Genomic DNA, 27,602 nt, shown 5'->3' with positions numbered 1-27,602 from the left:
TACAGGGGGGTGCAGGGGGATGGGGTTCTGAACAACCCTTGGCAAATGATAGCTTGCTTTCATGCAATCTTGTAATTCCTCAACCAACACTTCTCTATACCCTTCTTAAAGCCCCACCAACCACCACTAACCTCTCCTCTTTTCTCAGCAGTTAAGGCTGGCTATGGGAGGTGAATAGGTGGCATTTCTGCAAATTAATAGCACTGAGGAACAGAGCTGGTAGGCTGGGGACCAAATCCCCATGGTTACCCTGGAGCAGCAACTGCCTTTTCTGTCTGGGAATAAGCCAACGGGGGACTTGAAGGAGACAAGATAAGTTAGGGGCGACATCAGTGAAGCACACCTTTAAATCACATACCTTAATCTAGTCACTGAGCAGTTTTAAGTTTTAAAGTGTGTGTGGCATTAAGTGGGAAACAAATTGGCATAGAATACTAACCATCCACTACTTCTTAAGTGCCCCTGAGCAGTTCACTCAAAGTTAATTTGTGTGTATCTGTGATGCCTGAACTTGTCCTTTCTCACCTCTCCAGTTGCATAACCTTGCTGTGATATTATGGGAACAATGGCTTAACGACAAAAGTCCCACACCAGCTAGAGTTCAAGAAAAAATCTCAACAGTAACAGGTAGTTATAACACACAAGCGTGACTAAAAATGCAACAGGCCAAGTGGGAATAATTACAAGCATCTCGGTTGTTAAGGACAATGTGTGGACATACAGCCTTAAAATAACAGATTTTATTTTATTTATTTTTAAAGGCTACAGGCCTGAAGCCATGTGAAAGATAGTGATCGCTTCTTTGAACCAGTGTCAGTCTATTGAGCGTTCTCAGTGGTTTTCACATGCAAAACTATGCAAGACTAAAAACCCTTCCTGAAATGTGACTAATGATTTATTTTGCTGACTACATCCCTAACTTTGTCCTGCTGGCACAAATATTATTGAGCTGTGGCAGCCCTCCAAGTCATTTTACAGATATCCAAGTTATATGAAGGCTGGACCTCTTGGAAAGACATGTCCTCGTTTGACTTGACCAAAAGGGGGTCATTTACACCAACTTTCTTTCTTAATCCACCTCACCACAAGTCATAGCCAGTGACCACCATCACTAGCTATGACTCATGCAGGTAGTGATGAACCAGCCTGGTCCCAATTAGTCCTTTCTCGGTTCTCCCAGCAGCTCTTACAAGCGCATTTCCCAGAGAAACATTTAACCCTCCCCTTACCTTTGACTTGACTCTCGTAGTCCGTGATAATTTCTTTATCCTTTTTGAACCTCGGTGTGGACATTTTCCGTCTTCCTATGTCCGAAACTTGTTGTAAACTTCTTGTATAAAGAAAAAAAAACTGTCAACAAGCGGGATCCTACAGCTACCGACGCATCCCAAACAACACGAGAAAAATGAAAGCCAGGGGAAGAAGCACCGAGATTTTTTTAAGTCTGCAGCAGGACTTGGAAAAAGGAGGAAATGTTTATCGCTTCATTGTTCTTCTTCCCTCAGGATACGCGGCGGATACACGGCTGGGCCAATGCGCAATCCTGCTCCAACCAATGAATCCTCTCAACTATCCGAGCAGTCGGCACAGCGCGACAGCGCTGCTGAAACCACAGAAGAAGAAGAAAAAACAATCGCGCAAGTTTAGGGTCCTTCCGGCAGAAGTAGTGTCAACAGCATGTCCGAAGGGCTTGGAAGTCGGCTTGAATGATTAAGAGTCTGCGCCGCTTTGGTGGTGGTTTCCAGTTTGAGACCCACACATCCACACGTCCCCCCCCCTATGCTCGCTCTCCCTCAACGCTTTCTCGCCCCCCACCCCCGACCCTACAACTCAACTCCCAGCAGACGAAAAGGCAGACAGGGCAGGCAAGCCGACTGCAGCACGCAGCAGCTGGAGGTAGGAAGGACAGGGAGGGAGGGATCTCCACAGTAGTGGACATCCGCGCCCTGACGGACACTCCTGCTGCCAAACCTGAAGGCTTTTTGTCCTTATTAGGGACAAACTACTTATACGTAACTTGAAATAGACGTCACATTATATTAGTTTTTCATTCAATATTTTCTTTCTAAATCAAAATAAAACGACATTTTTAGGTTTTTTTTTTATTATTTACAGACATTGAGTGCTCTACAGGGTAGACTAAACGTGTGGCCGCACACCTGTGCACAGCTCTAGCTGAAATACAGCGAGAAACCCCATAATTCCTGGTAATGACCACGCATCAATATATTCTTAGCTAATATCGATCTGTGTCCTATACATCTCAAATACACTAGTTTGGTAGACATCCAGAAGTTTCTCCTTAGTTTTACGGCATGTTTCGTGTTTATTAGCTTATGTGAAAAGTAAGTTTCCCCACATATAAATTTTTTTTATCAACTTAAAAAAGCGTCTGCATTACATTTCACTGGAGATCATCGCATCCACTGACATTTAACTGGTCCACAGCGCCATCTGCAGGCACAATGAAAGCACAACCTCACATTTCTGTTCAGGACAATGCTCCATTTTATTTTACTGCACTGTCTTTAAAAAAAAAAGAAAAAGAAATCCCCACACACATGCAGCACAGAACTGAAATAAATAGCTGATTTTTTTTTTTTTTTTACCACAAAGCAAAACATTTCATCCCAACCACATCCATTTGCAAGCAGCTCACAAAGAGAAAAGATTTCAAAAGGATATCAGGGTGTTAAAAATGGTGCAAACACATTGCAATCTCTTCTACACATATTATTTAGTGTTTCCTAAAAATCACAATAAGAATTACTTAAAAACACATAAAACATACTTAAAGTAAATTAAGGGTTGTTTTTTTAAAATGCAAAGGCAGTTCATAATCCTCTATCTCTAAATTCCTGTACATTCCACAGTTGTAAACATTTAGATGATGAATATACTTAAATATCACGAGGCCCCTTTCTGACTAGTAATGGCAGCTTTACAACTTTACTACACACATAAATTATTTTTTTAATAACCTGCGCCAGAATATTGAAAAGAACATCACCACTTTCACTATGTCAGTAGTACATCACATTTCTCCACAAACCATAAAATAAATAAAATCAGTTTTAACTGTCAACCACCCCGTTGATATTTAGAAGCACCACAGTCAGCCGTTTTTGAAGAAGGTCTCTTCGATGACCTCGGTGAACCTTTCCTTCATCTGCTGACGAAAGCTGGAATACCACTCCAGCAGCCTCCTCCTCCTGTCCACCCTCTGCTCCTGTGTCATCCCTCTCTCCCTCTGCAAGATGGCTGGGAGCTCCTTCCAGTCGCTGATGAAGATGAAGGGCGCCCCTGCAGCTTTTAGGAGTCGTAGCGGGGAGCTGGGCCCTGCTGCACAGCTCCCAGGTGTCATCACATCTTCCACCACGGGCACGGAGCCATAAGAGCAGGCCTCGTAGATGCGGTAAGACTCTGTGTTGATCCCAACTGGGCAGAGAGTGAGCTCGCTTTGGGCCAGAGCTGTCTGATAGCGTCTCAGACTGTCTGCTGTCTCCTGAGGGAGCCACCTGTGGCAGGTAAGAAGGGGAGATATTTCAGTCAACAGTTTAAGCTACCCCTATAAACACAGAAATATACTATAATATTGTTCCATGTAATTTACATTTAGAACTCAAAGCTGTCTCACCTCAGCTCCATTTATTATTAAACAAGTCAGAAAAGTAAACTTAAATGAAGTGTTTCTTGGTACAAAATTGCCATAACCTAAATATAAGTGGAAAACTGAGCACGTGTCATAATTATCTATGCCTATATAATTAGGGCTTGATTATCTTAAAGGCTTAATTTTATTATTTACTTTCTTTATTTAAAAATGTATCTGAAAGCCTTAGCTGTTCACAGTAAAACCAGGGAACAAGTGTTTGTGTTGATGTGGCAGCGTTCAATGATTTAGCACATCAGTTTTTCTTGATATTAAAAGATTTAAACCAGCAATGGGATTTTCTTAGACGAATGGCTTAGATGAATTATCTGTAGGGGTACACACTGAATAAATCAATCATAACATAAATATTGCTAACATTAAAAATTAACAATTAAATTCTTTATCAGCCCTTAAATTAGCATTTATCTTGCCAGTTGTTTGATCTTTGCTACTGCGTAGATTACTGATGAACCGCACTGCACTGAAATGGACTTAAATGGCAGTGAAGACTTATTGCAGTTATTCTCCTTGACATTCCTTAGCATAATCCTCTTTCTTATTCATTTTTCTTTTTCTTTAAGGAGATTTTGGTCAGATTCAGTTGATTTGCCCTATATTTTGCCCACATGTGGATTAAAAGCTTAGGCCTCTGTGATGTCTAATTTTAACCAAAGTCGTTTGGTTCCCTAAAACTTAAATAAGTTTTGGATTTCACTATGCAAGACTAATAATTTGAAACCGCTTGACCATGAAGCTTACTGTAGACATTAATAGTTTCACAAAGATACACTAGGACGGCCTTAGTGGCAAGATGTTCTTTATACTATTCTAAATATCTCAACTTTTTGTCCTCTTGTTATAGCTGTGTTATAGCTCAGTCAGCCAAAATAAAAATAATCCAGCCAATAAAAAAACTAAAAGATTTTATTCTTTCAGATAAGGCAATGAAACAGGTAATAAATAGTGACTTACTTTTCCCTCCCAGTGGTGATGCAATCCTTTTCCAGGCCAGACTGTGTCAGAATATGCATGAGTGTTTCTCTGGAAGAATTTTTGTAAACAGTTCCTAAGAAATTGCAGAGGTATGGCCGGTTGGAGGTAATTAACTGGGCATTAGGCCTGATCATTGGAAACTGTCTGTATCTGTACAGAGACAAAATCGTGGCATTATATTAGACAGCGTTACTAATTCAAAGAGGAAACATGACACATACACACAAATTAGACAATAAGCGAGGACATACGTAGCAACACCAAGAGGCCACTGAAAGACATCCTTGTCATTGACCCAGGGGCTATCATACACTACAAACAGGAGGTCCACAAAGCCACCATTTCTCTTCAGATGTGGGCTGATCCAGTTGTTGTTGCAGTGCTCATTGCCCAGCAGAACCACAGCAACGTGAGACACTGTATTGGACTGAACCAGAGTTTGGACGTGCTCCAGCCACCGTGTGGAGTAAGTGACTTTTTGCTTTTCGCGGCCATTGAGAACCAAAACCAGACTATTCATGTCCAGAGGCACATGACCCTGCACCACTGCAGGACCTGTGTAGAAACTAGAGACAGAGTGATTTACTAGGATGGGGTCACATTTTTTTCAGTAAATATGTAATTAAGGCTCAAGTGCAAACTATATGTTTGTGCTTTTAAACTTTCTATCTCTGATCTGTTACCTGAAATCAATCTTCCCTGACTGCAGCTCCCCCTCTCTCCATTGTGCTACCTTGTCAGTGGGGTTGAGGGGGCCCTCTAAAACATGTTCCCAAAGGTAAAGCCCTGTAAAGAAAATAGATAGACGAATGACAGTTATTCTGTAGGCCTCCAGGTATGAGATAAAATATATGTAAAACCATAATATCTTGCCACAGAGCAAATTCTTTCCATTTTTAGATGACATCAAAACCTCCTTTCAGGCTGTGACACATTAGATCATGACCTACCTATTGCAGCTTTCCCCCATATCTGGACCTTGTATCTTTTGGGTTTGTTCTTGTCAATTTTACCCAGGTACTGTTTGAAGGCCTCTCTCTTTTTGTTCAAAGCAGAGTTGTACTCCACCTGTTCATCCTCCCACGGATTCCACTCATCAGCAACGTATGGAGCACCGCCATCCCTTACACCACCTACAAACCCAACACACCGTTATCTATTCAATTTTCTTTCCACGCGAAATTAAATAAATATAATTTTTAATTATCGGCTCCTGTTTTTAGGCGGCCCTCCTGCTCCGTGAAATTACCCGATTGTGCTCCCGTCTCTTTCTTCACCACCCTGTGAACGCGGGATAGTACTTTGGTGCTGAAGAAAACATTATACGCAGCATAGAGTGAAAACGCTACATATGCAAAAATAAGGAGAAGGAACAGCTTTCTTTTTGGTATTTTCATTGTTCTCCCCTTTTTTTGTCAGGTTACCATGGTGTATGTAGCTCCGTTTCTGTTGCAAGGACCCTTGTTTACATCACAAGGACCCTTGGATTTAGCTGACGGAGAAAAATGCCTGTACTAAAACATTTGTGTTTAGTTTGTAGGCTTTAGGGTCAAATTATCGTAACGTGTTAAAACCGACATTAAGTTGAAGAAGTCAGACAATATTTAATAACGATTTTTTTTTGTAGAGGAGAAAAAGAAAGACAGTTAGGTTAATGCGGAACTTTAAAAAGAGTTCGGAGACAGTTTCCGGTACAGAAGATTAGAGTGATACACACAAGTTACGTACCGGAGATTGTACACGCAAGGTCGTGTCCCCAACTGTGGGGTTGAGAAATCTTATCTTGGGCGAAAATGATGTCCATAACTGCTCGTCCCGGGGCTTTTCCCCCGTTTCTCCAGACAACAAAGCATGCACTAAAAACTTTGATGTCTCCGGGAGCCAAAGAAGTGGCCGTTGTTGCTGGTAAGGCCCAGTGACGAGCGTTATTAATGTTAGCCGGGGTTGCTAATGAGCCGCATGAGGATAAAAGGATAAAAAAAAACGCAGTACCGGCGTCTTAATTATTCTATAACATCTTAATGCTGTAAAATGTGAAACCTATTTTCGGAGGCTTCTTGAAAACTAATCGTAAACAACTTGCGATGGCTAGCAGGACGTTGGAAGGGTAATGGGCAATCTTTGACCTGACTGACAAATAGGACCCGAATAACAGCGTAGTGGAATAAGGAAAGATGACAATAGAAGGATCTAAAGAAATATAATATATATTTAAAGAATTCCATTTGCATGGAGGTGGTTACATAAAAGACATTTTTTAAGCCTCATATTTGCACAGTTTCCAATTTGATAAATATGAACAATGGTGCCTCGGTTTTGTAGCAAAATGTGTTTATTTTCGTTGTTTTATCAAAATATGAAGATGTCAGCCTAGATTTCTATTATTTATTCTAGAAAGACCGAACAACCTGATGTTGTATAATTATCAGATTATCATATAATTCTAAATAAATGTTTCAAGCAGCTGTAGATAAGATAAGATAAGATAAGATAAGATAGAACTTTATTAATCCCTCGGGTGGGTCCTCTGGGAAATTCGACTTCCAAAAAAAGCACAGCAACGACCGAAGTTACAGTTACAGAACTGTTATATATATATATATATATACACACACACATATAAATACAGAGACAAATATAAATAAAATATACAAAGGGGATAAATAGAATAAATAGGAATAAAAAATAAAAATACAAGTGAATTGCACATTTCAAGTATTGAGTCTATTGCACTGTTGACTATTTACAAAAAGTATTGCACAAGGTATTGTACAGTGAGGTGCAGAGGCACTGCAGCTTAGTTGTTCCCCCCTCCTTTGTCCTCCTGTTTCCCCTCCCTCTCCCCTCCAGAGAGGAGTTAAACAGTCTGAGAGTCACATTAATTGATTTTTTTTTCCTGTTTGGCCTTTCACCATGTCAGATTTTCACTAGAATGTTATCATAGCTTCAAGAATTTACAATTGTTTAGAATATTATGTGCATTATGAACATGAGGCTTACATTTTTAGTGTCACCACTTTTTTTTTTATACCTGTGTATCAGTTGACCTAATTTGAAATTCCTTTTTCATTTCACTTCCATTTTATATGTATTGCATGCATTCATATTGAAAGGAGCAGACCCTACAATATTAAAGGGAAAACCCCAACAATGAGACATGAGACAACAATCAGTATGTAAAGCATTTAGGCAAAAAAAAAAAACAACAACTCAATGTAACATTAAGAAAATGGAAGAACCAGGCTCAGTGAGCAACAACTACCCACTACAAAAAAGGAGAACACAAGGAGACGGCATAAAACACAGACTGTAAGACTGAAGTGATGAAGAAGTGCTCAGTGCAACATTGCCAGTCCACCAGCATGCTGAGTCTTTGAAGGCAAAACTAAGGGATGGTTTCACTTTTAGGGATCTTTAAGAACAACCATATAAAGAATTACAGTAGGTAGGTTAGTCTCAAAGTACCAAATGGCTGCAAAATTAGGACGTGTGGAATTTACAGCATGAGCTCAAAAAGTAGAAATTTAAAGATTTATTTTTGCCAAACCAAAGTCATTCAGTTTTTAGGGTCATTTGAATGCACCAGAAGTTATTGTCATTACAGTCAAATATGAATTAAGCCTCAAATTAAACAACACTTTTCTGAGTTGAGTTTTTGACAGAAAATGATTATTTTGTGAGATGTTGTATAGTTTACTATCTGTTTATTTATCTCCTGCCTGTGTCTTTGAAACGTATTTGTCGCTTCAGCTCCTGGAGGAGTCCGCCTTGCACACACAGACATCAAGATTCCAGACTTTTCAGACTACCGTCGGCCTGAGGTTATGGACCCCAACAAGTCCTCCCAAGAGAGCAGTGAGGCAAGAAGGGCATTCTCTTACTTGTTCACTGGCGCTACCACTGTGGTGGGAGTTTATGCAGCCAAGACAGTCGTCACCCAGTTCATCTCCTCCATGAGCGCATCTGCTGATGTCCTGGCCTTATCCAAGATAGAGGTCAAGCTGAGCGATATCCCAGAAGGCAAAAACATGACCTTCAAGTGGAGAGGAAAACCCTTGTTTGTCCGTCACCGTACAGAGAAGGAAATCGCCACAGAGCAGGCAGTGAATCTTTCAGAGCTGCGTGATCCCGAGCATGACAAGGATAGAGTGACCAACCCCAAGTGGGTCATCGTTCTTGGTGTGTGCACCCATCTGGGTTGTGTGCCCATTGCTAATGCCGGAGAGTACGGAGGCTACTACTGTCCCTGCCATGGCTCTCACTATGATGCTTCAGGAAGAATCCGGAAGGGACCCGCTCCCCTTAACCTAGAGGTTCCCTACTATGAATTCCCAGATGATGAAACGGTGGTGGTGGGATAAATACAGGAGCTTTGCCTCGGTTCCTCTCTTTAATATGTATTTTCTGATGGCTCCCTGAGAGAATTGGGGTTGTGTATTTACTAATAAAGAATATTATATCCAACTCTATTATTGAAATCATGAAAAATTATTTTCAATTTTAACTGGGTTATTTTTTCAGTTCATTATGTTGATATCATAAATCAATTACACATTAATACTGAATCTTAAAAAGAACTTAATCTACTTACACAAACAATTTTTCACCACTTTATTATTGGGCCAGTGACACAACAGTAGAAAAGCAAAGACAAATAGACCAGAAGAAAGTTTTTATCAGAAATGACTAAAGCAGGAATGAAACCATGTAAAATACAGAACCAAAACACCCACAACAGGTGCATAAAACTATATTTAAAAATACATATGCTTAAAAAATAACTTGATTCATTAGTGTGAATTTTAACCTGTACATACATTTAATTATCTGACAGCCAAATCTCTTATTAACGATGTCTGGAGAGACTTTCTTAAAGGCGATTCTTCATTCACGCTGATAAAGGGTTAATGGAGAAGATATGTCTATAAAACAGAGCAGAATCACAATAAAATGGACGTTAAATGGACATCTTTTTTGAACCACTACTCCACATGCTATATGCACATATTCACACATTCTATAGTCTATGTGTCTTATGCCTTTGGGCACTTTCACGTGAATAATAAGCACGCACACACTCTCACAAATGCTCTGGATGCACTAAGAGAAGCTTAGGGTTCAGTATCTTGCCCAAAGATCCCTCAACATACAGACTGGATGAGTCAGGATAAAATCACAGACCTTCAGATGACTAGAATCCTATGCCAACCCCAGCACGCTAGCTTAAGTGTGTTAGTACTAAGTTTAATAAAAGACAGATCTACAATGTTAATGCCCAGATGGATTCAATGCCAAGGAATAAAGACTGCTATGCCAAATGCCAAGTCCACACTGGTTTTATTTTTTATTCAAAGTGTACAATATGCTGTATACAGTTGCTGGCAAATCTGCTAAAATGTAAAAAGGCTGGTAATTGATGTAATTATATCAAATCTTTATATTACACAGCAGAATTTTGGCTTAGTTCACAATCCTTTTTATGTAAATAAGATAGTAGACTGGACAACATCACAACTCCATCAAACCTAAAATTCACTATGACTTAAAGCCAGACTTGATGATCGGTGCAGTTAAAGACAGAATAAATGGTACAATAAATAAGTAATAATTGCACTTATCAAAATAAATTACCCAGCCATACAGCTGTTTTCATCAACATATGTAACATTTATATCATACAGAATTTAATTAGGAGTCTTTTAAGTGTCAAAAAGTAGTTCACACTCATCAGAGAACATCCTCCTCTGCATTTAGGCTTCTGTGTCACAATATTGAAAGTGACTAATCAACATAGTGCACTTCTGCCTGGAGCTCCTTGGTGATGTATCCAAGAAGAGCAGCCGTAAGCTGCTGCTTCAGAGTTGCATTGCCCATGACTAGAGCAATCAGCTGAGCCAAATCAGTCCACTCAATGTCTCCCAGGATTTCCATGAGATCCTCATAAAGCTTATGCTTTTCCTGAGGGCTGAGCTCCATTATGATCTGTGGAAGTGGTTTGAATTGACCACTGGTCAGCCAGCAGCCCAGAAGGCCTCCAGCAGCCCCTCCTACAGAAGATCAAAATTTCAAACTTTTGAGATAAACCAATAATGCTGATCACTCCAAAATAAACAGCTTAATTCCAATACATCAGCATTTATGATGAATCTATATGATTAGAAATGGTTCCTAAAGATAGAGGAACTGTTGCATTGTTCCACTCACCTACAGCTATGCCAAGAGGACCTCCAACCAATCCTCCAGCAAAGGCCAGCGCCCCAGCTGCTGCTGCTCCTTTCCCAGAACCTTTTACTGTGGTCTTAACTTGCTGATTGGTGGACAACTCACAACACAGCTTCATAACATCATCGATTCGTGGAGACATCCTGTGGATTAGATTTGCGATTCATAAAACAATTGCACAATTTAGACATTTTTGTTCAACATTTCAGCAACACAGGCCCATAAAAGTTGAAAGGATTTGAAATTGTGTTTTTATTTAGAATTGTTCCCTCATAATTTATTAAATACTTTCAGTTTCACAAGATTGGGTACAGCAGCAGCATTGCCAACATTTCAGCAGGTTATAATTGAAAAATAACTTCAAAATTAAATAAATGAACAAAATACCAACACAGCTTAGCTCATCTTAAATTCCACACATTACTTGCTAAACTTTAACAATAAAACATTTAACATTTAACAAGAAACTTCAGACGTAATTAAATCAGTTCTCAATGAAAAAATAACATTAAGCTTAAAAATAAAACAGAACAAAGTTAAAGGTAAATATGAGACAATGAGTAGAAGTGATATAAATAGGTTAAAAAAAATCAATGACCGGTATCTCGAAAAGCTAGGTCACAAAGGTCTTTGTTTTTAAAATGCTTTGCCTTTGTGTACACTCCAGATAGGTATGCTGACGTAAACGGTCATACTTTTACCGAGCATGCGCCCTCAGATTGACTCGTGAACCCATCATTTTTATTTCACTGTTAATAAGAGTCTGACACTTTTACTAAAATCAAAAAAAATTTACTGTCAGTTATTGTACGCGCTGATTTGTATAATTATATACAGAGTGATTTTAATTACAGTTAAATTCAGACTCTCGTCACAATAAATGGTTAAATAAACCATAATTACACATTGAAGTTTAGGAATAATAAAGTCATTAACAACTCAAACGGACTATTTGGGCTGTTGATAATTAATACATTTTGGTGAGTGTTCTTGTGTTATGAGACTTCTGGCTTAATGCAAGTTAAACTGATAGTATTATCTATCCACACAGCCGCAATTTAATCACCGTGAGCCCTTATCTCACTTCAACTGATGCTGAATTTGGCGACCTTTACTAAAAACAGTTTTTGAAAAAAACAAACAATTAACATTATGAATATTCTTCCCGCATGCTTTCGTATTGTTAAGGCGATCAAGCAATCAAAAGCTTCATAACAGACTGCGCAGCTCTGTCATTTCTGCAAAACTCTGTCAATTCAAATTAAAGCCATAGCTGCTTCACCATCCACAGTAAACGCTTGGCACATACCTTGCTGTCTATTCAAATCCTTATCGACATTTACTGGTCCTGTTTTTACTATGTCATTCTCATTATTTGCTGAGCTCGGCCGGGCTCCGCATGCGCCTCATGATATATGAAGCTTGCTGTATGACTCTTGCCGCAATGCCTGATGGGAATGCCCTGGGAAGTTGCATTCAAGTCCAAAAACTACAAACGTGTAAACCACATTTAGCCGAATTAAAATGGAGTGTTGAGCCTAAATTCCAATACAAGTTTCAGCAATGTATAATATTTTTAGACTAGCCTAAATTAGTATTGTTATATTTTTCTTACAAATTGTACATTTTAACAGCGTGTGAGTTTATAAATATAGCATATATGGCATCAAGCCATTATAACGTATTCTTAACTTAAATACGTTAAAATATCATTGGACAGTTGAAAATAGTCTTTGATTTTCAGGCCAAATAATCTGTGTTCACTGTGCTTTAAAGGGTAAACTCTGAATTATTAGCCGTTCTTTTTTTTTATAGCTTGTGTACACATTGTTTATAACTGGTGTTTCTCATATTTCCAACAGCAATTAAAAGCAACAAAAACAGACTATTTAATTCCTGCCACACAGGAAGGTTGGGAGCTTGGGGATAAATCATATTGTTGTTATCATATTAAATCAAACTCATTCAACTGCCGTGTTTGATTCGGTCGTTACTTCTAATACTTTTATAGGCTTTTATGTGATGTGTGTTTAAATATTATATGTAAATTTTCGTGCAGCATCGGGAAGGTGAACATGGGGAGGTTTGCACCTGCTGCCAGTTAAATAGTGCCTGAATGTGCAAATCTGTTGTGCTTGTCACTGTTTTTATATGCAGGTGGAACAACATCACCTCGCTTTAGATTGTTTACATCTGTGCAGACGTTCATATTTACCCAGAGTACACTGGGAGGAAGAACTGCATCAAGCTCGCTTCATTTGAAACCAAAACGGAAAATGCAATGTTTGACATTTAAAATAAAAGCATTAAATGAGAAAGGAAAGAGATGCATTAAATGCTAAAACTTTTGAAGTACTCGTGGAGTCATGGTAAAAATAAAGTACACACTTTTCAAATGTAATCATTTGTAGTCACAGGATGTGTGCGCCTCGCAATTATTAAGACTACCGAACTCAAGGTGTTGCAGTGGCCCAGTCGACCTCCATATCTTAGCCTTCCATACGCAAGCTGAATTGCTTGTGTGAATCCAACACGGACTGATTTTTTAGCCTTACGAAAAACTTGCTGATGTGAAACTAGAGGATGGGCTTGAGAGTAGAAAGAAGCCACCACAAGGTGTGCACTTTGTTGTGACTGTAATTTTACCAGATTTATTCCTATTCACTTAGGTCCACCAAAAGTATAATTGTTTTTAGTTTTTTTTTCTTTAATTTTACGTTTTGTATTTGTTGCTGTTGTTGTTGTTGTTAATGCTAAACCAAGTATACGACCGAAGTCTTTTATTTTGAAAGCTCAGACCGGGACCACCCTGGAATAGCGGTTGAGTTCTTGGAGTTGGACGGAGGTGCATGGCGCAGCGAGAGTGACAAGGAGTATTGGCTAATCTTCGGATATTCAGACTGTGGATATTTTTGGAAATCATGCAGAAATTCTGAAATGAGAGTGTGAGATGATATCACTTCCGAAAGTGTGGATAACTATCACTGACCCATTGATGAATACGAGCAGAACGGGTCTCAGGAATAGCTGCTGCTGCATTCATAAACACTTCTTTAGAACTCACAACAGCCCTTGAGCTTTGTTTTGGGGTCACGAAACACCAGAAATTTATTTTGTGCAAGTGGGTTGGCAATGGCTGAAAAGGGTCAAGTGGATATAGAACACCTCGGCGGAGTTATCAGGCTCCGAGAGGAGCACGAAAAGGTAATATCACCAGTTGTCGCGAAACATTTTGCTGGCTAGTATGCAACGTTAGCCAAGCCACCGTCAGCCACTGGGCACATGGTGCACCGGGGAAGGTCTTGGAGCCACTTGCTGGGACTTGCTGAAGTACCTTTTACTGCAGATACACACATCTGTGCCATTATTGTTTCACAGGTTACACAAAGAGCGTTTGTTGTTTTGACTTTCAGTTTTCGAGAAGCTTCCTCCTTCTGCGCTCACATGTTCAAGTTTAAATGTTGTAGGAGGGCGTGCTCAGCTAGGTTCGTTTCTTGGCATTAAAAAAAAAAGAATTTTATACCACTGTGTTTTTATTTCATTTTTTTTGCTTCATTTTTAAATTATTAATTTTGTGTTTGTCTCGTCCTACTTCCTCGGAGTTGCTGACCTACTTCCCTGTGTGTGATGATTGTCAAACTATTATTACATATAAATTCGTGCCTCTGGGCAGTTGTGTCTGCAGCCGGGGTAAAGTAAAAGCCTCGGTGAAATGAATGTTTTATCACAGATGATTTAAATGTTTTTAAATGTTTTTTAAATTTTCCACCTGGAGACTGTGTAAGTTGCGTAGATTTATCAGCTTGATTCTTACTAAAATTATTTGTCCTGAAACAGGTGGTGAAAGACTGTGAAAGTCGGATTCAACACTGGTAAGCATGAAAGCACCAATGAACTTGAGCACAAAGTTGGTTGTTTTTAAAATATGCTTGCATTAACTGAGTACACTGTGCAGGTTCTTCATGTTCTAATATTCCTTCAGTGTAGTTTTGAAGTTTACTATATCAGGTTTAGACCTCTCCATTTTTTTTTTGCCCTATTTTGCACAAACATGCTGTTATAACCAAAAATAGATTCTTTTAGGGTCATCAATACTTTCTAAATTGACAGAAAACGTCAGTTGCTTATCAAGTTTGTGCACACCCACACAGTGATATTCTTTTATTTCCTAATGAAGTGTTTGACCTTTGCTCAGGTTCCAGCAGGCCCCATTTCACAGCACAGATTTTTGACTTTTTATTGTAGGTGTTACTGTTAGTGTTGTCAACAGCCCTGGAGTATTTAACAATAAACAGTGCCTGTGATGCAAAACAGCAGGTTAGTGACATGGAAACACCTTAACAGAATTGGGTTAATAAAAAGAATGATTGAAGTATTATCAGAGAAGTAACATGTCAGGGAGGGTGGCTCCATCTCATTTCTCTTACTTAATACTCATCAATCCTTGCTTGCTATGACCTGTGGGTCTACAAGGACAGACTTCACTCTGATGTGAAATCAACAAGTTTAGATTTATTTGTTTAGCACAAATTGTGTTGCAACAGTAGGGCTGCACGATTTTGCATAAAATGAGAATCACGATTTTTTTGGCTTAGAATTGAGATCACGATTTTCTTTTCCAGTATAAATATTTCCAGTATAAATATTTATTGCACTTATTAACTGCACATCAACTTCGTAACAGTTGAGACTGAACATAAAAACAATAAATAAACATAAAAACAACAAATGTCTCACGTTTTGTTGTTGCCGCAAAATGTTGTACTGCTTGAAATTCCGTCTCCACCGTTGCTCGACACTGCGTGTATAGAGCAGGTAGTGCAACAATAGAAAAATAACACAGCACTGTGTAGCGTTTGTCTAGGGCAGGGGTGTCAAACTCAAATACACAGTGGGCCAAAATTCAAAACTGGAACAAAGTCGCGGGCTAACGTTAATATTTATTGAAATATATTTATTCCTCCAGATATAAGAATGAATCTTTTCTTATGGACTCAAACACGTTTTGCTGAAAAACTGAATATGGAACAAGCAAAGCTTAATACTAAACAATATATATATTAGCTGTATAATACCAGTAGGCCAGCTCTGATAGTAATTTGGTATGGCTTCGCGGGCCAAATGTAAGTAGGCTGCGGGCCAAATTTGGCCCGCGGGCCAGAGTTTGACACCTATGGTCTAGGGTGTTGATCATTTTCCTAAATCCCTCGTTTTGCACAGTGTTGATGGGAGCCAGGTGATAAGTAATAGCCGCTAATTTCTTTGTGCCTGCGGGAGGTCGACGGGTATAGGGAAGCGCTGTGTAAGGTTCCCGTTATTGGTGTTTGGGTGGTTGACCGGGACGGATTTTCTCCTGTCACTTTCTCGTCATCCCTGACGTGCTAATTTTAGCATCACACGGCACAGCTTCTGTATCACGTGGTATAAGGCTCCGCCCTTGTCATTTGTTGAGCAGGAAGAGTGAGCGCTTGTTTTCATGCAGAGTACGTCCCGGATCAAAATGCGGTACAATCGTCGTCGTCGTCTTTTTTTTTTTTTTTTTTTTTTTTTTATCGTTGTCATTTGGAAATGAGATCACACATAAGTATGAATCGAGATCGCGATTTTCTAACGATTAATCGTGCAGACCTGTGCAACGGCACAGCTGATTAAAAGAAAACTGGCTTATTTTATTGAATGTGCACATGCAAGTAGTTTACAAAAGGGAAACATGCAGAGATGCTGTATATGGACAAAAATACTGGGCCACTTACACATTACACTACAGGAGCTGCTCAGCCATAGAAACCTGTGCCATGAAGCTCCGAACGCACAGCTTTTGTGCTGATCTTAATGCCAGAGGAGGTCTGTAGCTGCTGAGTCGGCAGAGTGATGACGACTTTTGTCTACTATGCGCTTCATTACTCAGTGTCCTCTCTCTGAAACTTTACATGGTCTGCCACTTTGGATCCCGAATGCTTTTACTCTAGTAGGAAAGACATTTATTGACAGTACCACGCTTGAATTCAGTGAAGTCTTTGGAAAGACCAGTTCTTTCACAAATGTTTGTAAATGCATGTTTAGGTGATGGATTGTAAGTACTTGAATTCAAAAATTTAAAGGTGTGTCCCAGTATTTAAGTGTATATAGTACATTTCACATTGCAATTTGTCGTATTTGAGGAAGTTACTACTTTGTTTCAGTGGCAGTAGTCTGTTTTTGTGCCTTGTTATACTACAGGCATTTTAAGCAGACATAGATTAGCAGAGCTGCTAACAAAAAAAAGATGCTGAAAGTATTGCTGCATTTAAGAGAATTGACATGTGGTGTATGCACAGAGAGACATTAAGAGATAGTAGAGCTCTTAACAGACAGATAAAAACACCTGTGTGAGTGGAGCATGACTGTGTAGGGGCTTCACTGCAGGGTAGATTTGCTACAGTAAGTGCATTTCCATTGATTCTAAGTAGGGGGTGTTAGCATCAGTGTTTTAAGTATTATTGATTAAAATAAGAAAAGTGCATGTAGGTTTTGTGTTATTACATTTATTTTGCATTATGTGTAAAATGAAAGAGAGTACTTATCAGTAAAAGGGCAATAAAACATTTTCTTTATAACAGATGTGTAAACATTGTCCTGTAAGTCTCGACAGACTCACACAGGTGATTTCATTTCCACTGACTAGAGCTTTTAAGACTATATGGGCGTGCATAGAGTGTGATAAATATCTTCCTCATGCTCCTATTAGCATTCACGGACCTGACGTGAGATAAATCCCCTTTTTGTTATTATTGATACATTAATCCAGTCCAGTTACACACTATTCAGTGTAGTTTCTCTCACGTTTCTTTTACACAAGGGTCTGATTTGGCAGAATATTTGCCTATTCCCAAATTAAAAACAAAAAAAGTAAGTAAATTCAAAAGAAGAAGCATAAAAATATCGTAAAATATGCTGAGGCCACTGTATTGCACTGTGAATCTAAAGCTCCCCTCTCAATGTCTTTATTTATTTTTAAATTCACCACTGCTGAAAATACTCTTTCTATCCTTCCAACACAGTGAGTGAAGTGTGTGTGTGAGTGATCTAAAATAATAGACAGTGTACGAGAGAGGTGAAGAATAGAGTACAGACATGGTGGAGTGGATAGAGATGAGTGCCAGGGGTGATTTGACAAATGGATAGAAGAACGAGGGAAAGGGAAGGCTTACAAGATGGTAGTGAGACCTGCTATGATGTATGGTTTAGAGGTGTTGCTACTGATAAAAAGACAGGGGGTAGAGCTGGAGGTGACAGAGTTGAAGATGCTCAGATTTCTGTTGGGAGTGACCAATAGGGATAGAGATTAGGATGTTGGCAGGACAGCTTAGGAGACAAAGCTAGAGGTGTAAGGTTGAGATGGTTGGCTTTTTTAATCATAGCTACAATCTGTACACTACCATGGTGGTTTTTAAGTCAAGCGGTCAGTTGTTTTTATTTAATTGCTTAAGATTTGCAACCATTTTTATACACACTCCCCCATTTTCAGAGGCTTAAAACTATTTGCACAAACAAACATACTTGTAAATATAAGGATCTTTTTAAATACTTGAATTAAAAAATCCTTTCCAGTCAATGTCTGTCGAAGGACATCATAAAGTGCTGCTCGGTTTTCATGCAGCCACCTTCATTTGCTGCTGCTTGTTTGTTTTTTGGGGGTCTCTCCGCCCTCAGTTTTGTGTTCAGTTTGTGAAAAGCAGGATCTGCTGGGATGAGATCAGGTGACCGACTTGGTCACTGAAGAATATCCCATCTCTTTACTTTGATAAACTCTTGGGTTGCTTTTGCAGTTTGCTTTGGATCATTATCTGTTTGCAGTGTGAAGCACCTTTGGATCAGCATTTGGTTGAGTCTGAACAGAGAGTATAGCTCTGTACACTTCACAGTATGTACTTCTGTCAGTAGTGACATCATCAGTAAACACTCCTGGCCCAGTTTCACTGGCAGCCATATGTGCCCGTGCTATAACATTGTCTTCACCACATTTGAGAGACGATGTCGTGTTCTTCAGCTCATGGGCTGTTTCTCTCCTCCTCCATACCTTTTGCTTTCTATCATTGTGGTAAAAGTCATCGGTTCAGTTTTTTTTTTTTTCCAAGAACTTGCAGGGGCTTTCACATGTTTTCTCTAACGTGTAATCTGACCTTTCTGCAGGCCAGATTACATAGGTTCATTTTGTTTGTTTCCCAAGAAGTAGATTCTGTTTTAAATCATTCATTCAAGTGACTTCTTTAGTCTCAGCTGACTGCAGGTTTCCCCACCCTTATAAACAGTACCTTTGAACAATAGGCTTTGAGGCCAGCTTCTTGATCATTGTTTGTTTGTTTTTTAACCATAACAATGGCCTTCATTCATCAACATCTCCTCCAGTAAACAGCTCCAAATTAAAAGCTTATAATCAACTAAAGATCTTTTATCTGTATTACTTGTCATGACATAAGGGAACAGGCTTCACCTGACAGTCAGTCTGCTTCTCAGTTAATCCAACTGCTTGGAAACCAACAACTTATGGATGTAACTGCATACAAAGTTCATAAATGTAAAATTCCTAAATCCTACTGAAAATGCATTACAAAAGCTACAAAAAAGTACTGTTGCCTCCATTGCTGTAGCTGTTTACTAATTGGATTTTAAAGTGCTCATTAAAAAGTTTGGTTTCAAATGTTTGATTGCAAGAGGAGAGTGTAAAGGAGAAAATACTCTTCCAACAGATGACTGGAGGGATTTATTACCCAGTATGAGGGGGCTGTTGGCAGCACTGTGCTTTCAAATGGGAATATAACACTTGCTGTAAAAGGCATTGGAAGCTGAGCCTGATTCAGTAGTTTATGTTGAGGATGCTGTCATAAAGCTTTGGTAGCTGTGGTCCATTTACAAAGTGGTCAAGTGATTTTTGCTGAGGGGATTTTTTGTTTCTGCTGTCTTTGTTGTATAAATATGATAAGAAATTTTAATTAGCTGGTCCTTTTTCTTCTTTCTTTCTTCCTTCCTTTCTTCCTTCCTTCCTTCCTTCCTTCCTTGGTCAGTTTCTCTTCCTATAATTCCTAAGGTTTTACAATGCCCAGCAAAAAATAAGTAATAAGAATAAGTAAATGAAAAAAACAGTGACATCTTGAGACTACTTTAGCTGCTATGCCACATTTGCCCTCCCCAAGTGGAAAACAGGCGCTCCCCCTTTACTCCATTGTTTGCTTCCCATTGTTTAAATTTTGACTTATCCCAAATATGACAAACACACCAAATTAGACAGGATGGCTTCAGAGAGCTGTGGTTTCATTGGAGAAACCTTTTGTTTGCAGGAAGAAGGTGTCGGGTGACTATGAAGCCCTGAATGACCGCCTCAAAACTCTGCCAGATCAACTGTCATATGACATCATGGTGAGTGATGACCTTGTTTAAAATACAGAGGAAAGGAGAGAATTCTAAAATACACAAAAGTTCACTCCTATATACGTTTTACTCCTTTATTTGCGTTTGCTCTACCTGTTTGATTTGACCTGTTTCCCTTTTCTTTTCTTTTTTCTTGCGCTCTGTTTTTCCACACGTGCAGGTACCATTTGGCCCTTTGGCCTTTATGCCCGGAAAGCTGGTACACACCAACGAGGTCACAGTGTTGCTGGGTGATAACTGGTTCACCAAGTGCTCTGCCAAGCAAGCTCAAAAAATTGTTGATCACAGGATGAAATGTGAGTATTTTCCTTAAACTATGTTTTTTCACTTCTCACTGAATACTTACCGCGTGACATTAACATAATCTGTTAGTGCTGCTTTTCATCCAGCAGAGGGCGCAAGTGCATCATATCAACATAGCTCGTCTGAACAGATCCTTGAAGGAAAAACTTTAAACCGTGTAACGATTCACCACAGCAGTCATACGTATGCAAAGATGCTACAGCTGTTGGACGTTTGTCATAGCGACACATTCGACGCGCCTTTATTTCAATGTGCAGTGTTTGCAGGGCTCATGGACTGCGCAGCTTTTGCGTTCATTCAGGTCACCGCTGTCGCTGCTTAGGCTGTGAACCGTGGGATAACAGCTCCTACCTGTTCCTCTTTTCTGTGGTCAAATCGGGCCCTGTTACTGCAGCGGCTTTGTTCGATCTCACATCAGTTGTGTGCAGCTTTGCTTCCCTGTGTGTGTTAACCCCGCTGCTCATTTCTAGCTCTGAAAATCTCATATCAAGTCAAATGGGCCCAAGTAACGATCTCTGATGTGAACATTATTAGAATGTTTAGTGAAGCAGAAATGTGCTGCCACAGCCCCATCCGCAGCGCCACCCCCAACCCCCCCCGCTCTCGTCCTCCCCCATCTCCTGACCCTGCCCACCCTGCTATTACAGAGCTAAGTGCTGTAATACAAACATAGCTAGCTGAAATGTGTCAGACAGCGGCTGAGTTGTCAGGCCTTCTGTGTTTGACCTTTCCTCACTTCCAGTTGATGCACTGACTGGAGGGGCTCCCGATTGCCATGGAAACAAGGGCCCTCTGCTGCTATTAGTGAAAGGGCTTAATTGTTGTGAAGATTTAATGATCCGGAGTAGTATTCAGGGCAGAAGATATTATCAACTGTTTGTGTCATCATTTTTCATTTTTTTTCTCTTCTCAACTTGTTTAGGATTTTAACTCTTTACAAGCTGGTTGTCTTTTTCCTTTTTTTCTTTTTGAAGCGTTTCATTGAAATCTGCCTGCTGTCTCTGTGTCTTTTTTCGGCACATGTGGCTCTGTCAGTTTGCCCTCCTAAGTGCACAGTTTAATGAAAATGCATCTGCTGTCTACAGATGTGAAGAATGAACTAGATGGCCTGTCCAAGACGATAAAAAACTTTGAAGCCAGAGTTGGGTTTGCGAAGAATTTGGAAACCATCTCTGCTGTATGTTGCATTACCAACAAGTTGTCTCACACATAAGTTATTGTGCAAGTCATAAATGGGGGCAAAAACATTAACTGTAGTGTTCTTGTTCTTTTAGAGTAAAGGCGACTATGTTGACATCAGAGAGGAGGTTGGAAACAATGACTCTGTTGTCACCAAAGGTATCTTTGTCAGCCTTTCTTCTGACCTCATTTCACTTGTGCATCATGGCTGCAGAGAAAGCAGTGTAGCTTTTCACCTATTGCTTAATTCTACACCAGAATTAAATTCATATGTAGGCGTGAATAGTTTAAAGGTTTCTTTTTCTGTACGCTTTAACAGGAAAGCAAAGAATGGCTCACAAGCCAAACTCTAAGCCCAAGCAGGATGTGTTTTTTGATTTTAAAGAAGAGGATGAGGAGAATGAGGAAGAAAGCAGAGATAGTGGAAGCAGGAAATGCATTATGACTGAGGAGGAGCTATGGGCTAGATTGGATGAACTCGAGAAGCTGGAGGAGCTACAAGATGAGCAGGACAAGTATGTGAAGATACTTTTCTGTTTTTGTATGAGGATCAATAATCCTGCTCTTTCTTTGTTCTTTTTCAAAGTTAGATGTTTTGGTTTTTTCCCCTTCAGATTATCTGATAATGGAGACATGAATGGTGAGGACACATCATCCTCTTCCTCAGAAGAGGAGAAAGATGCAGATGCTGCGACTCCAGTAAATGGGCTGAGTTTGAAGCCAGGTTGGAGCGCGCTGCCTTCCAGCACAGCACCACTCAGACAGGACAGGAAAGAGGAAGAAGACTTTGAGGAGGAAGAGGAAGCCAACTGTTTGCCTACTATCTACTTTTCTCACACAGTCGAACCCAAGAAGGTTAGAGCAATGAATAAGTTAGAACATCTGTGAGTCTTCTGTGAGTTTTCTCTTCATCTTTCCATGTGTCTGCCTTTTGCATCAGGTGAGAATAAATACAGGCAAAAACACCACACTGAAGTTTAGCGAAAGGAAAGAGCAGAAGGAACACTCGAAGAGGAAAAAGAAAAATGGCCACAGCAATGGACATGCTCATCACGAACTTCACAAAATCACAACACCGGCAGACCTTTACAGGTAAAAATATTGCAGTTAGACTTAATGAACAAATGAATTTTGCATGTCTAAAACTGAAATGTGGCCATAAACAGATTCTGGTTTGAAGTATGGAAAAAAAATTGGCCACATTGTATTTTCAGTCCCATTACCACACGTGTATAAAATCAAGCAATACAAACCAGTGAAGAAATGGGTCACTCTAAAGCACTCACTGTTGAGTGCTGTAATAGGTTTGGGGAAATTTCTTCCCTCTCTTCCTGATCAGCTGCTAGTGGCATTACTGCAAAGTAGAAGCACTGAGGAGCTACACCAACTCAGTCACTGTTATCTCAATAACTGAATGCTGGCATTGAGAGCATATTCATAGTTGGCAACGCTGACTCAGTAACGATGGAGTTATAAACCTGCTTTTGCATTAACATCAGCAAAAATAACGTGTCCCAGGAACTTTTGAGCAACTTCTGTGGATGTAACATTTTGGTGGCCCAGTACTTTTTTTCATATACTTCATGTTTAGCTGCTTTGACTGGTGAAACTGGACTCTTACTTTTTTTTTTTTTTTTTTTAATCAGGTTGTTTGTAGATGTGAAAAATGGGGAACCCATACCTAGGAAGTCCATACTGAAGTCACGCAGTCGAGAGAACAGCGTGTGCAGCGACACAAGTGAGAGCAGCGCTGCAGACTTTGAAGAGCGCAGAATTATGGGACGCAGCTTCAGTCACGACGAAGCAACGCACAGCGACACCAGCGATGGCATCACAGAAGAGGACAGTCCCACAGCAGTGTTGCTGCAACCTCCCAGCAGATTTGAGGTGAAAGAGAGCTGAATGCTTCAAAGTATTCACCTCAGAGTAAATGTAACATTTAGAAAAGTTTCAGCATTGAGTTTGTTGTTTTTACACTCTTCGATTAAATGTATGGTCTGCATGATTCAAAGTTACTGCACTTGTGTTATTTCTTTTTAAGTAGTGTCCCGGCTTTAAGTTGGTTTAGTATTTGTTACCTGAACATGTTTCTTTGTATAGTTCTTAATCTCATTTTGGTGTGAAAGATTCTGCAATATATCCGAGCACAAATATATGAAAGTGTGACGCAACATCAGTTTCCTTACTGTTGTTTCTTTTTTATTTCTCTTTCTCAGGCTTTTTCAGGTACAGTTATAGAAAAGGATCCAATGCCCTCAGCTGTCCCTCATCTGACCATCTCTCCACCAGCTCTGCCAACAATACTGGAGAAGAAACAGGAGGAGGTGGCGCCTGATGTTGCCCCACCCCAGCAAGCCCCGAAGAGGGTGTCAAAGTTCAAAGCTGCCCGATTGCAGCAGAAGTGACTGTTAAGAGGCAAATATTCAGCTTTTACATGAACATCTTTTGTGAAGCCTTTGTTTCTCTCTGGTAACTGAACAAAAAACAAACCACATGCTCATTTCTTTGCACGCCTTTCATCCACTGATTTCTGTTTCTGTCTGTGAAGTAGAACACTTAACAAATCAGCCTTTGCGTAACACTGCTTTTTTACGGTTTATTGCAGCCTCTTTTGCTTATCTGCTTTAAAAGACATTCTTCTTTTAGTCTTGTTTAAGACATTTGCAGTCTGTCATACGTTTACCTGTCTACTCTTCTGTTGATCTGTGATATCGCCAGGTTAACTCCGACTGTAGGCTTTGCCACATAAGATGAGTTGCCTTTTTTGTTTGTTTTCCCCTAGTATTGATTATTAAACAGAATCAGGTCTCGTTAGCTCTCATTTTACCCTGTCTTGACCTGTCCTACTGAATGTATGTATTCCTTTGTGACAAGCTTTATGTAAAACAGAAAAAATATTGATGGAAAGTAAAAGAAAAATAAATGATTTTGACTACAAGTCTTGATTTCTCTTTGTTCCATAAGAGAAAATAATTCTTACTCTCCTACACAAGGAGATGGATCTATATTTCATTTATGGTCTGCTGACAGGGCTTTATTGTGTTTCTCAATATCTTATACCAAAACGTTTTTCTCCAGTTGTTGTTGCACACAGCACAGTAATAATGGGTAATAATATTTTAGTTTTTTTAATTTTTTGCCTGATGCCTAGTGTAAATTGTTTCAGTCTTTAAATAGCTGTTACTAGACGCTGAGATAAGGCTTTTATGAATTATTGTTACTCCTAGTGAATTTCCTGTTATGCAGTGGAATTAGAGGAGCTAAGTAAAGCACCATCCGCCATCGAACTTTCTAAGGCAGCAATAATGCTTCATCAAATCTGGAAGTTAATTGAAAGCAAAATGGCTCCTCCTGTTAGTAAAAACTCAAGTCCTAAAGGAAGAGAAAGAATTCCCAAGACAAACAAATCGAGGATGTTTTGGGTGCAACACCAACATTTCACTGCTAAAGACCAGAAGCAAGTATTATTTACAGATCAAAGTCAGAAGTTCATGGTTGCATTAAATGTGCTTAGAAGGATAAACTGTAAAACCACTGCATGAATGTTGAGAAATATGCAGTTCAGAGAACAGTGAGTGAAACAGACGATTCAAAGAATAAAATATGAGACGTATTTTGCAAGTTGTTTCCTAAAACAAAATATTCATGCGTTGTATTTTATATTTTTTTATGTATTTTTTTTTTTACATAAATGGCCTATTTGAAAAATAACTGCTTAATAAATACATTATAAACTGTGCTCTTTTAAGTAACAATCACATAACCTTCAAAACTAAGTAACAGTTTCCTGTGACTCTACTTACAGTTTCAAAACAATCATAGGAAAAATCCAGAAGGGCCTTTTTTTTTTTTTAGCTGGATGAAGTAGTGAGGGGAGGTGTTCTTGGTTTTAGTGGCCTAAAAGGTCAAAATGCTGAACTCAACTGAGCACCTATTGATTACTAGCACAGCAGCAGATGCACATGTACTTCATCTACACTGAAATGCAGCTTTAATTAAAGCTATGATTTTTGAATTAAAAACTCTATCGCTCCCCTTTTAGTTAAATGGTGGGAGTGTATGTCTCTGATAAGAAGCTTTGAAACAGGTCCAGAGGTGACACCCCTCACCCTCCTCCCTTCCAGGATTATTCCTCCAATATGAAAATCTAGGTAGCATGAGACAGATTAGGCAATGCTTAACATGCTAGAGTTGTGTTGGTGAGACACAGATCAATGGTCTTATGTAGGTTAAGCTGCGTAGGTATATGCTGGAACTACATTTCAAAGAAAACTTGCATACAATCTATGTAATGAGCTGGAACACACTTGAGATCTACATTTCAGGGATTATGAGGGATTTTAAGAGTTGTATGATTAGGGATTCAGCAGGTATTGTTGTCCAGACAGGTGCTTGGGTCTGAGAGGGGGAGCTTTTAGTTCCAAATGACAGAAGAATGGATTAAACAGCAGCCAGTGTATCTGCTTCACTGCTATTTGAACATATGTTATGAAATATCCAACGGTCTTGTACTTGGATCATTTACACTCACTGCCTATAAGAGCAACTGGTTTCTGTTCCTCGCTTTTTCCACTAATGAGGCTCAGGTGGAAATCACAGGAGAGAAACAAATGTCCAGGAACAGCTTTGTGATATGATCTTTGCGCTGCTCTTTCGATCCATAATCTCTTAAATCCTCTGAAATGTCATTTTTTGTTTGCTTTAGTTTGCTTTGTGTGTGTTATTAAAGCCTATATATTCATAAATAAAATCAATGGGACGACTACAGCAGCATATTATAGAACTGTTAGAGCTGAATTCATTTGTCAATAATTTATAAACCGATTGAGAGAAAATGAGAAACCTGTAACATGTTACCAACTAGTTATCAGTGTGAGCTTGTCTTATATTGATAAATTCAGTACCTTTAAGTTTTGGCCAGAAAATGTAAAAAATTAAAGATAAAAAAAAATCACTTCCCCCACTGAAAAACAAACAGTGGTTACGGCCTTAATGATGATAAAAATCAATGCTTCATAGAAAACACCTACATCTACAACTAAATGAAGAACCCAAGGACCATGTCTATCTATCTATCTATCCACTTTGTCTCCACTTTTTTTTCTTTTATGACCTTTTTTTATCTATCTAAAGATAGATAGATAGATAGATAGATAGATAGATAGATAGATAGATAGATATTCTCTTATCTATATATTTGCATTAGAAGCAAGATGGCAAGATTTTCTTTTCCTTTTTGGAGAATACTGAATGTCAGGCGGAGAGCAGAAGTGTGAGAGATGCTTCAAGCCTCCAATTAAGCTTTCTTAATAGAGTCATTTACCACCTATAATCACTCAGGTATAATCCCGTCTTCTCTTAAACGTCGAAAACCCATATCGGATGCGAAAAAAATAAGCAGCAGCTGCAGCACAAAGTGTTCTATACAACATCTTCCCGATATAAATGTGTATAATTTTTTAAAGATGAGAGCTCCATACAAATCCTTCGTGCTTTCACAGAAGTTTTCAAAAGTAAAAGCACCACTCTTGCAGGTAATCCCCGGGACTAATGTGACATGCATGATATAACATAATACTTCTACAAGCATGCATATCGAGAGGGGGGGGGGGTTTATTGATTTCTAAAGTCTGCGTTCTGGAGACGCTGGTGCACATTTTACGCACGGTACCAGTCTGTTACACTTACATACCAGCGGCCAGATGAGGGAGACATACGGCTTCGGGACATGTCGAAGTATCCCGAGTAATTTTTTATAAGATTTCATTACCTCTTTCTTCAACTGGAAATACTACAGAGCAAAGCGCGTTGCTGGCTTCGTCTGGCTAAACCGTGTAAACGC

The 27,602-nt window shown here is 39.3% G+C and overlaps 5 protein-coding genes across 11 annotated transcripts in view; 2 read left to right on the top strand and 3 right to left on the bottom strand.

The window, feature by feature from the left end:
- srgap1a (SLIT-ROBO Rho GTPase activating protein 1a) overlaps positions 1 to 1,848 on the bottom strand; it is a 76,573-nt gene extending 74,725 nt beyond the window's left edge. For all 6 annotated transcript variants that reach the window (XM_026176587.2, XM_026176588.2, XM_026176585.2 and 3 more), the window contains exon 1: positions 1,230 to 1,848. In XM_026176587.2, coding sequence (XP_026032372.1) covers positions 1,230 to 1,293 — 64 coding nt within the window. In that variant the 5' untranslated portion in view covers positions 1,294 to 1,848. The remainder of the gene's footprint in view (positions 1 to 1,229) is intronic.
- Positions 1,849 to 2,484: 636 nt separating this feature from the next.
- Positions 2,485 to 6,125, bottom strand: rxylt1 (ribitol xylosyltransferase 1). The gene is made up of 6 exons (XM_026176581.2): positions 5,898 to 6,125; positions 5,599 to 5,781; positions 5,332 to 5,434; positions 4,900 to 5,214; positions 4,628 to 4,798; positions 2,485 to 3,518 (listed from the first exon to the last, which is right to left on the bottom strand). Exons 1-6 carry the CDS (start codon positions 6,043 to 6,045, stop codon positions 3,116 to 3,118), a joined length of 1,323 nt encoding a protein of 440 aa, XP_026032366.1. The 5' UTR covers positions 6,046 to 6,125; the 3' UTR covers positions 2,485 to 3,115.
- Positions 6,126 to 6,147: 22 nt separating this feature from the next.
- LOC113027098 (cytochrome b-c1 complex subunit Rieske, mitochondrial-like) lies at positions 6,148 to 9,117 on the top strand. The gene is made up of 2 exons (XM_026176582.2): positions 6,148 to 6,553; positions 8,399 to 9,117. The coding sequence occupies exons 1-2, from the start codon at positions 6,442 to 6,444 to the stop codon at positions 9,007 to 9,009; spliced, it is 723 nt and encodes a 240-aa protein (XP_026032367.1). The 5' UTR covers positions 6,148 to 6,441; the 3' UTR covers positions 9,010 to 9,117.
- Positions 9,118 to 9,966: 849 nt separating this feature from the next.
- On the bottom strand, positions 9,967 to 12,322 carry zgc:112052 (protein C19orf12 homolog). Its single transcript, XM_026176583.2, has 3 exons — positions 12,180 to 12,322; positions 10,853 to 11,013; positions 9,967 to 10,695 (listed from the first exon to the last, which is right to left on the bottom strand). Exons 2-3 carry the CDS (start codon positions 11,010 to 11,012, stop codon positions 10,430 to 10,432), a joined length of 426 nt encoding a protein of 141 aa, XP_026032368.1. The 5' UTR covers position 11,013; positions 12,180 to 12,322; the 3' UTR covers positions 9,967 to 10,429.
- Positions 12,323 to 13,681: 1,359 nt separating this feature from the next.
- uri1 (URI1 prefoldin like chaperone) lies at positions 13,682 to 24,698 on the top strand. Of its 2 annotated transcripts, none has more exons than XM_026176578.2 (11): positions 13,682 to 14,074; positions 14,708 to 14,742; positions 20,188 to 20,266; positions 20,439 to 20,574; positions 21,667 to 21,758; positions 21,856 to 21,919; positions 22,080 to 22,275; positions 22,375 to 22,615; positions 22,701 to 22,852; positions 23,407 to 23,647; positions 23,977 to 24,698. In XM_026176578.2, exons 1-11 carry the CDS (start codon positions 14,003 to 14,005, stop codon positions 24,163 to 24,165), a joined length of 1,497 nt encoding a protein of 498 aa, XP_026032363.1. In that variant the 5' UTR covers positions 13,682 to 14,002; the 3' UTR covers positions 24,166 to 24,698. The 2 variants fall into 2 exon arrangements, with proteins under 2 accessions (XP_026032363.1, XP_026032365.1); XM_026176580.2 differs by having other exon boundaries at positions 14,012 to 14,200.
- The last annotated feature ends 2,904 nt before the right edge of the window (positions 24,699 to 27,602 follow it).

Source organism: Astatotilapia calliptera, chromosome 7, assembly GCF_964374335.1.
Source record: "Astatotilapia calliptera chromosome 7, fAstCal68.1, whole genome shotgun sequence".
In the NCBI taxonomy this organism is placed as follows: domain Eukaryota; kingdom Metazoa; phylum Chordata; class Actinopteri; order Cichliformes; family Cichlidae; genus Astatotilapia; species Astatotilapia calliptera.
Note: the sequence above shows the minus strand (reverse complement) of the source record. Positions and strands in the feature narration are given on the sequence as shown.

Excerpts from the sequence above, each read along its gene's own strand:
- rxylt1 (XM_026176581.2), bottom strand. The coding sequence starts at position 6,045 with ATGAAAATACCAAAAAGAAAGCTGTTCCTTCTCCTTATTTTTGCATAT. Across the intron at positions 5,782-5,897 it reads AGAGACGGGAGCACAATCGG|GTGGTGTAAGGGATGGCGGT; the intron begins GTAATTTCACGG and ends TTGGGTTTGTAG. Across the intron at positions 3,519-4,627 it reads ATCACCACTGGGAGGGAAAA|GTGGCTCCCTCAGGAGACAG; the intron begins GTAAGTCACTAT and ends TACCTGCCACAG.
- LOC113027098 (XM_026176582.2), top strand. The coding sequence starts at position 6,442 with ATGATGTCCATAACTGCTCGTCCCGGGGCTTTTCCCCCGTTTCTCCAG. Across the intron at positions 6,554-8,398 it reads AGAAGTGGCCGTTGTTGCTG|CTCCTGGAGGAGTCCGCCTT; the intron begins GTAAGGCCCAGT and ends TTGTCGCTTCAG.
- zgc:112052 (XM_026176583.2), bottom strand. The coding sequence starts at position 11,012 with ATGTCTCCACGAATCGATGATGTTATGAAGCTGTGTTGTGAGTTGTCC. Across the intron at positions 10,696-10,852 it reads TCCTCTTGGCATAGCTGTAG|GAGGGGCTGCTGGAGGCCTT; the intron begins GTGAGTGGAACA and ends GATCTTCTGTAG.
- uri1 (XM_026176578.2), top strand. The coding sequence starts at position 14,003 with ATGGCTGAAAAGGGTCAAGTGGATATAGAACACCTCGGCGGAGTTATC. Across the intron at positions 21,920-22,079 it reads TGACTCTGTTGTCACCAAAG|GAAAGCAAAGAATGGCTCAC; the intron begins GTATCTTTGTCA and ends ACGCTTTAACAG. Across the intron at positions 22,276-22,374 it reads CTACAAGATGAGCAGGACAA|ATTATCTGATAATGGAGACA; the intron begins GTATGTGAAGAT and ends TTTCCCCTTCAG.